This window comes from Daphnia carinata, chromosome 9 (genome assembly GCF_022539665.2).
Source record: "Daphnia carinata strain CSIRO-1 chromosome 9, CSIRO_AGI_Dcar_HiC_V3, whole genome shotgun sequence".
Taxonomy (NCBI): domain Eukaryota; kingdom Metazoa; phylum Arthropoda; class Branchiopoda; order Diplostraca; family Daphniidae; genus Daphnia; species Daphnia carinata.
Window position 1 is genome coordinate 3,517,142 of NC_081339.1, and position 8,363 is coordinate 3,525,504.

The 8,363-nt window shown below is 40.8% G+C and overlaps 2 protein-coding genes and 1 long non-coding RNA gene across 3 annotated transcripts; 2 read left to right on the top strand and 1 right to left on the bottom strand.

Annotated features, from left to right (window-relative positions):
* The first annotated feature begins 849 nt into the window (after nucleotides 1–849).
* On the top strand, nucleotides 850–4,223 carry LOC130688282 (BDNF/NT-3 growth factors receptor-like). The gene is made up of 9 exons (XM_057511256.2): nucleotides 850–939; nucleotides 1,085–1,243; nucleotides 2,118–2,221; nucleotides 2,283–2,844; nucleotides 2,908–3,041; nucleotides 3,097–3,265; nucleotides 3,328–3,365; nucleotides 3,438–3,596; nucleotides 3,680–4,223. The coding sequence occupies exons 2-9, from the start codon at nucleotides 1,102–1,104 to the stop codon at nucleotides 3,911–3,913; spliced, it is 1,542 nt and encodes a 513-aa protein (XP_057367239.1). The 5' UTR covers nucleotides 850–939; nucleotides 1,085–1,101; the 3' UTR covers nucleotides 3,914–4,223.
* Nucleotides 4,224–4,576: 353 nt separating this feature from the next.
* On the top strand, nucleotides 4,577–6,800 carry LOC130688299 (uncharacterized). Its single transcript, XM_057511277.2, has 3 exons — nucleotides 4,577–5,757; nucleotides 5,995–6,098; nucleotides 6,163–6,800. The coding sequence occupies exons 1-3, from the start codon at nucleotides 5,616–5,618 to the stop codon at nucleotides 6,319–6,321; spliced, it is 405 nt and encodes a 134-aa protein (XP_057367260.1). The 5' UTR covers nucleotides 4,577–5,615; the 3' UTR covers nucleotides 6,322–6,800.
* A 1,048-nt stretch (nucleotides 6,801–7,848) lies between these two features.
* Nucleotides 7,849–8,363, bottom strand: LOC130688302 (uncharacterized). Its single transcript, XR_009000406.1, has 3 exons — nucleotides 8,249–8,363; nucleotides 8,013–8,174; nucleotides 7,849–7,953 (listed from the first exon to the last, which is right to left on the bottom strand). It is a non-coding gene; the product is annotated as an uncharacterized LOC130688302 (long non-coding RNA).

Genomic DNA, 8,363 nt, shown 5'->3' on the forward strand with positions numbered 1-8,363 from the left:
GTGTTGATCTGACATTGGTTGTTACCTAGTAACAAAAGTGCATCTCGCAGTAGCTGCACGAAGCTGTATCCGAGGGACTGGAACGTAAAACTTATTTATTTGTTTGTTTTAATCTACTAAAATTTGATAGGCCGTATGACCGAATACTAACGAATTCTTTGTAAGACCCGGTTGTAGGACGTAAACAACAAGCAAGAAACGGATATAATGGTGGTAGGTTTCCAATCTGTTGCTCTATTTTCCGTTATTTACATAACATTTTGCTAACATAACCTTTAAAACTAAACTTTATTATTCAGATTTTTAGAGAGGTGACAAGGTTCGACACTCCATTAACTTTGTTCGTTTTTTGACACGAAAATGTCACACCAATTCCCGGTTGAAGAAGTAGGGTAACAAGAGAACGTCTCCGATGACTCTAGCTTTCTGTTTCACAATATTGATCAGCAAAGCCAGAACTAGATTCATTTGAGCAAAGTGGGAATAAGTTATATGATCCTGGCGGTTCGGTGGTTGGAAACACGAGAAGGACGAACAGCAATTTGGAACTGATGACTCGGTAGAATTGTTCTTGGCCTTGGCTTGAATCATTTGTGCTGTCGCGATTTTATTGGAACCCATTGGACATCATTGGTGGTCGAAATCCTTAGCTTTTAAAAACTTTTACGGAAATCGCACAAATGTAAGCAAAAATTTTATTCTTTAAGTGATTCGAATTTCTTTAACCCTTTTTGCCACTTATTGAAGGGCGCCATATTGGTGAGTGGGCGATTTCGTTCTGGTGTATGTGCTGGTGGAAGCAAAACTTGTTGCTGCTCATTTCGCGTCGCCGCCGTCGATGTCTCCGCTTATTCCATTGACGATCTACATCCTCTCTTTGTCTTACATGTTGGGATAGTTCCCGGATCAAATGGTAGTACACCCTACCACCTGAACGAGGTATTCTCACTTGTATATCACCTTTCCTGTATATTCTGCTGACAAGATCTTAGGTATTAGTAAATGAACCTTACAATACTGCTTCTGCGATAGCAAGCAGCACGTCAGCCGGAAGATTAACGTCTTCAACAATTTAATCTTTTAGGTACCAAATTTTGTAAAATGAAAGGCGCCCCAGACTGCCAGTCAGCACGGTGCGGGATGGATGCGGGATGCAAGAAAGAGAAAGACGGTTCGTTCATCTGCATTTGTGCTCATGATTTCAGTCCAGAGATACCTGGTAAAGCATGTCCCCGAAATGTTGGTGAGTGAATTTTAATGTCTTAACTCTTAAATCTATCAGAAGTCTTTTAGTACCATTTGATTGTAGAAAAGGGACGAAATTAGATTTCTGTGTGCACTTTCGTTACCGCCTTTCAAAGCGGTTAGTTTTAATTGCATTTCTTCTGATCTTGACCTTTACCGCGAGGAGATGTTAATCAAAGACTAGGGCAATGTTTTCAGTACATTAGTCTTATAGCGTTTTCGTTCCAGTACGTTAATTCACACGTGCGTATCCCTCTTGAAAAAAAAAATTGACGTCATGTACAGTGACGGATGAGATTACATCCTGAATGTCAATACGTACGCCGTGGCGGGGCACGTGTCATAGAAAAAATGCATTGTAACATACCTCAATTCATACCTTTTACTAGTAGTTTACCTGTTTATTTGCAATAAAAGAAAAGAATTCCAGTTAATAATTGTGGGATGCGAAGCTATAGATGTTTTTCGCAATCATTAGTTTTGAGCAGCGCGTTTATTGTGAGTGGCCTCGCGTAACCTTATAAGTTAGAGACACACCTAGTCATTTATTTGTAGCACTCAACAAAGGACGCCTTTTACCGGTTGGAAGGGAAAATCATTCCCGTTAAATATTAACAAAGGCTATCTGGGTAAGTTATGTTTCGTCATTGGTTTGTCATTAGGCCCGGTCAGAAATCCTAAGGAACCACTCTCTGCTTATATACAAGCTTGTTTCTGGAAGCCATTAGCTTTTGGTTGTTCTGGGAAATATGCTCTCGCGTTCTTACCTTATTCGTTCTTCCTCTTTTCTCTGATTTGACAAGCTTATCGATTTTCCATGTAATTAAAACCGAGCAGAACTTAGTCTAAAAATGATTTTCTTTTGAATTTAGTCTTCTCAATTGGATCTGAGTTACCTGGCAAAAGTAAAACGCTGATTACCGTTCACCGAGCTGGTCTAAATCAAGAACACGGATCAAGTAACATGGGCGTTAAGGTAATCTTTGCAGTTTCTTAACTTCTGCTGCACGGTACAATAAGTTGTTGTTGACCTACAGGATCGTCCGTCTTCACCTGGGTTGGCGGATGGTAATGAAGATGACTGGGAATTTGCAACTGCGAAAGCATTTGCACTTTCGTATACGGTGGCAATAATGATTGCCGTCGTATTGATTGGGCTTGTATTGCTTTCAATCCGTTTGATTCGGTGGATAAGGATCTATCGAATGACCAACAGAAACCGGCCAAACTTACGTTATATTGGTGAAAACACCATCCAAAAAGAATTCGTTGATGTCCAATCCTTGGGAATTGACAATGCAGAACAGGTGTCTTTATTCCTGTTACGCGAATGGATCGAACTGGAACACGAAATTGGTGAAGGTTGTTTTGGTAAAGTATTCAGCGGCCGCCTCCGACGCCCTGAGTCATCGTTGCCGCCATCAGATCCATCCTACATCAAAGTAGATAACAGCCAAGCAGTAGCAATTAAAGTGCTTAAAAATCCATCATCTGGAATCGCTTCCACAACAGCTGAAAGAGAACTACTCCGTGAAGCCCAAACGATGGCTTCGTTTTCACACGAAAATATTTTGACTTTACATGGTATTGTTATCAACGGTAGGTATTGATTAATAATGTGTTTACAGTCACATGTGTATTAATAACAACAAAATATGCTAGAGTGCAACATGGGATCCTGGTTGGTGTTTGAATACATGGAATTGGGCGACCTTGCTCAATTACTACGCACTTCTAATGGTTACTCAAGTTCCAAAGAAAAAGGGAATCATCCATCTACACGATCTTTGATTCAGGCAAAAGAAATCAAATTTTCAAAGTTCCTCATTAATTTTCCCTTGTCCGTAACAGGAGGATCTGGGTCCGATAGCAGAGCAAATCGCTAATGGAATGAAATATCTTTCATCCCGAAACTTCGTCCACCGTGATCTAGCGTGCCGCAATTGCCTGGTGGGAGAAAGGCCATTTCTCCAACCAAAAGAGGAGCGATCATATCTAATCATCAAAATATCCGATTTCGGTAGGCACTAAAACTCATTTAAAAAATTCAGAAAATAATTTTGATAAACTTTAAATTTTCAGGAATGAGCAGAGACCTTCATAGCAATGAATACTACAAGGTAAAACAGGTTCACGGTTATTTCTCTTATCCACGTGCACAATTTGCCAGATGATACCACTCTTGATTGTAGATGGGAGGCTCACGATTCTTACCCGTCAGATGGATGCCTCCGGAAGCGATTCTATATGGCAAGTTCAGTGAACAATCGGATGTTTGGTCGTTTGGAGTCCTTCTTTGGGAAATTTTCTCAATGGGTGCAATACCTTATTATGGCTACGCTAATGAAGAGGTCAGACATTAATGTTAAGTTTTTTTTTTGTGGCTTAAATAAAAGAAATTCATTATATTTACTATTAATGCTATATCCTCCAGGTAGTCACAATGATAGTGGGTTCTATTTATCTGGAACCACCGAATTCTACACCTCCACATATCCGCCAGCTGATGACCGAACATTGTTGGAAAAGGGTGCCGTCGGATCGTCTATCCTTCACGGAGATACATGCTAAGCTTGCAGGATTTTCGAGCGCATCACCACAGGAGGAATCCCAAGTAACTTCCCACCGTTATGTTTACCTTCAACCGTTACCTGATCTAGAACAATAGTTTCTTACTTGCGCTCTATCAAACTAAGAAATATTCTCATGGGGCCCAGATTATCAATTTAGTGGCGTTTAAGGATAGTGATAATCCTGCAGTTTAACTACATAACCTAATGTAGTTTATGTGGCATTATCGTGTTAATGTCTGATAGCCCATTACCTGATCGTTGTCGGTAAGCGTTCGACCCTTTTGTAATTTATGGCGCATGTTTCCATGATCGCCGACTAAGTTGAATTTTGTGACGTCTATTTAAACTTTTTGTCGTTACGTATCCTCTCCGAACCGGTGTGAACTTTGTAACTTCGTCTACATCTCGTTCTGATCACAGGGTACGGTGTAGGGACGGTGTTTGAATAAAAACGTAAACTTTTTTTGATCAGTGAACACGTCGGCACCGCATAGGTTTAGTAGCTATACAAAACAAATGTTTAAAAAAATTTTATTTTTGGGTTCATAGAGGATGTGAGGCCATCAGCTTTGTCAAGCATTTCATCCATGAAAAACAAAGGTGCGTTCCATTACTTCCATTTAGTATTCGAATTGGGTGTAACCTTTGTGTTGGAAGTTGTATAAATTAACAATCCGCACTGGTAGGGACGCACGTTGTGGGTAAGAGGGCTAGTCATGCACAAACAAGGGTTCGTCAAAAAAAAATTTTTTCAATATAACTTTCTCTTTTGAAGTTGCGTCTTCGAAACCAACATTAACGCACTCTTCTTTCTTTTTCGTAGGTTTTGTTCTTTTTCCGCTTGAATTTACCTGTTACGCTACTAAAACAAAGCAGTGCAAACTTGAGAGCTTTATTTTTTTATTTAACATGAGAGGAAGTCTCGAACGAGAGACGTTTGTTTGGCAACGACTAAGGTACAATTTTTCCAGCCACTGAAGTGTGATAAATCGTTTCTAAACAACTGTTTTGTGCTCACAAACACTTGTGTAAGCGTAAACAATTGTAGCACAGGTTTTGGGTCCGCTTTCTACATCGCAGTTTTTTTCTCTCTTGGAGTACAATTTGCTAAAGGCCTGAGTGCTTCACTTTGGCTCATCAAATAATTCAATACTGAATAGTGCATGTCGTTATTTTGATAGCAGGTGCACCTGTTTATTGAGTTCTTCTATCTACTGACAACCCGACCTTTTTTTGTCTCACAATCAACGTCGTGATAGTAGGTTTTTAACAAAGAGATTGTATCCTTCGGCTGTCCGCAGACTTCCAAACAAAGGAAGTTGACTTACGTGAATTAGTAATAGTTCGCCTCATGTCACCACAATTTCCGACGTAAGAAATTCCATGACTAATCAGCAAAAACATTGACAGTTTGGCCTACACTCCTTCTAGTGCTAACCAGCCGTAGTGTTTTAGATGGTATCGTATCCGATGAAATAAAAAAAAATGTATTTACTTCCATAACCAATTTTCTATTGAAACAAAAAAGGATGAGGTAAAATTTTGGCTGCCTACTTCGATACGATTTTTCATCCGGGAGCGTTGCAGCAGTTTCCGCGCCGCCGCCGGTAACATCCGAATGCCCAGATCTCGCCTATAAAGGGATTTATAGGACCTGTTGCTGAAGAAGGATTCAATTGGTAGCCAACCTACACTGAGTCGTGATTTGATTTCATATCTCACCTGAGTTACTACCAGCCGACACTAAAAAAAAAAAAAAACTTACACCTTTTTAAAATTTTCAAAAATAATTACTCAATGAAAGGTGCACCTGACTGTCTATCGGCTCGATGTGGAATAGATGCCGGTTGCAGGAGAGAATCAGACGGCTCGTTCATCTGTATTTGCACCCATGATTTAAGCCTTGAAAATCCTGACAAGCCCTGCCCGCGGAACGTTGGTAAGTAACTTGTTTATGGTTTGATGTGATCTGTTTGCCGAAATCATGGTTTTCAAAAATTTGCCTACAATTAAAAAGGAAGCGAACGAAAACCAGGTGAGAAGGTCATCAAAAATAGGGGTTAAAACCTTAGGTCCTCTCGCTTCTGGATCACCAACCGCTTATGTTGTCTGCATTTATAATTTTTGCATCGCAAAGAAGCTGACAACTGACTTATGCTAAATTTGTTTTACCTAGTGAGTTTAAACAGTTCCCAATTTCCTGGCAATAATAAGGCACGTGTGACCATCCACCGAAATGTGTTACGCGATGAACATAAACTATTGAATAGCATCTTTAAGGTAAAATTTATGTTAACAAGGCTTTGGCAAAGCGGCCTGTTTAAAAAAAAAAAATGCATTTCAGGCATCTTCAACGGAGACGCCTGATATTAAACAAGGCTACACTGATGTAAAATCTGTGATCTTAGTTTACATCACGCCCATAGTTATCGCCATATCGCTGATTGGATTGGCAATGCTTTCAATCCGGTTAATCCGTTGGATATATAATTTATTTTACTAACCTTTTTCACCTTTGTATTCAAGCTTTTAACTTCTGATTGTGCTAGATATTTCCTTGTTTGAACTCCTTGAATCTTCATTCAACAAGCAAAGCTTTATGACAACTGTTTGTGACAAGTTCTTGTTGAAAGGAGATTGAAGATATAAGATTGTCATGTAGCAGATGTCTTTTTTAAGTATGAAAAGCCATCTCCTAGAATAGCACTCCTTAACTTCAGTCAGTTTCAACATTATGATACTAGTAATTGAGGAAATCACACGATCTAGTTTTTGTTTCCCAACTTGTGCCATTTTGACACCCCAACCATACTTTTGTCTCTTTTTTATAAAATAACGTGGTTCTCGAATCTGACTTGTTTACATCTGTTACGCAGGACATATAAGAAAAACTTTTCTGATAGTCGCCTCATCTTTGCCTTTGCCTTTGCCATTGTCCCGTCTTCGCCTTCGCCATCGTTTCGCCGCCGTCTTCGCCATCGTTTCGCCGCCGTCTTCGCCTTCGCCCTCGTCTCGCCGCCGTCTTCGCCTTCGCCCTCGTCTCGCCGCCGTCTTCGCCTTCGCCCTCGTCTCGCCGCCGTCTTCGCCTTCGCCTTCGCCCTCGTCTCGCCGCCGTCTTCGCCTTCGCCTTCGCCCTCGTCTCGCCGCCGTCTTCGCCTTCGCCTTCGCCCTCGTCTCGCCGCCGTCTTCGCCTTCGCCTTCGCCCTCGCCCTCGCCTTCGCCTTGGTATTGTTTTATATTGTTTTGCATGTTAGTGTATAAGTTAACTCGTTGGCTGCCACGCCGTTGGCTCCCATTTTTTTTTGGTAGTTGTAGGGACTTGGGCGCTGTTCTCCTCATGGCCATGGGGGGGGGCAGTCGCCACTGCCTAGGGCGCCTAATGGCATAAAGCCATTAGGCGCCCTAGGCAATGCACCATTAGGGACTTCTCTTTGTCGGCACGGTGAGAGATATCCTGGGGTGTGCATTCCCAGAATGGACTCTTTCACCGTGCCAGCCCGGGCTTGTCTTCGGACAAGCCCCACCTTGGTCGGGGATCCTTCGGACCCGACATGTAGCGAGTGTAGTTGAAGCAACCTACGGTTGCACGGCGTGGCAGCCAACAAGTTAATTTAGTTAAGTATTTGTATGTATGTATGTATGTATTTTTGTGTGCATTTCAATGTTTATGTATTTTGTTGTAAAACAGTGGTGAAATTGTTGGGAGGTGGTGGGACAATCAACAGTTTCAAATTTAATTTTCCTGGTTTCGTATTTCATTTTACTATATAAACTGTTTCTAACTAATGAAAGTTGGTAAAGTAATGAAATAGCACCTACCAGTTTTACTGATTCTCCAGCCGTCAAAAGTGTAAGTGCACATCCGTTTTGCAATGAAAAAGACATTTCGTTAACATCTTAAAAAAAAAAAAAAAAAAGACCTTCACAATGTGACAGATTGACTATCCAATAGGGAACAAGTACAAGTTCCAAATCATCTGGAACTTCTGTTTCTTGTGTGCAGGATAGTAATTTAACAACACGACAGTGATACTGGATATTTTTTATTACACTAACACAGAACATTAATGGCATTTGTTTCTGTCCCAGGATGATTTCTGCGACCACCACTGCATGCCAGGTAAATCCCAAGGACCTAAAACAATAGTAACGAAACTAAAACAGTTAACAAATATTAACATCATCTAACACTACCTTATATAAACTGGATAAGGACAAGGAGAACTGGATTAAGAGGTCCAGGTTGTGAAAACAAATGCAAAGAATTGTCTTCTTTATGTAGCACCTCTGGTGCGAAAGGGATGGATTTGGTAATGGAGATCAAAAACGTGCTGGCTAAGCCAAGCAATGCTCCTCCTTTGAAATAATTTAGAATATGTTACACAATAGTTTATGAACGAGTAGCTGCCGTAATACCGTTAAGAACTTACCTTTACCTTTAAGCGCAGATTCAACCCACAAAATCCAGGTTTAGACACGGCGAAATCGACGGTAAAATTTCAAGAAGGAAGACGTTCATTTCATGCTTCCATCCTCAATCCGACG

Bases quoted from the DNA above. Each gene is read 5' to 3' on its own strand.
- LOC130688282 (XM_057511256.2), top strand. From the start codon at position 1,102: ATGAAAGGCGCCCCAGACTGCCAGTCAGCACGGTGCGGGATGGATGCG. The intron at 1,244-2,117 runs GTGAGTGAATTT...TTTTGAATTTAG, and splicing joins AGCATGTCCCCGAAATGTTG to TCTTCTCAATTGGATCTGAG. The intron at 2,222-2,282 runs GTAATCTTTGCA...GTTGACCTACAG, and splicing joins CAAGTAACATGGGCGTTAAG to GATCGTCCGTCTTCACCTGG.
- LOC130688299 (XM_057511277.2), top strand. From the start codon at position 5,616: ATGAAAGGTGCACCTGACTGTCTATCGGCTCGATGTGGAATAGATGCC. The intron at 5,758-5,994 runs GTAAGTAACTTG...TGTTTTACCTAG, and splicing joins GCCCTGCCCGCGGAACGTTG to TGAGTTTAAACAGTTCCCAA. The intron at 6,099-6,162 runs GTAAAATTTATG...AATGCATTTCAG, and splicing joins TATTGAATAGCATCTTTAAG to GCATCTTCAACGGAGACGCC.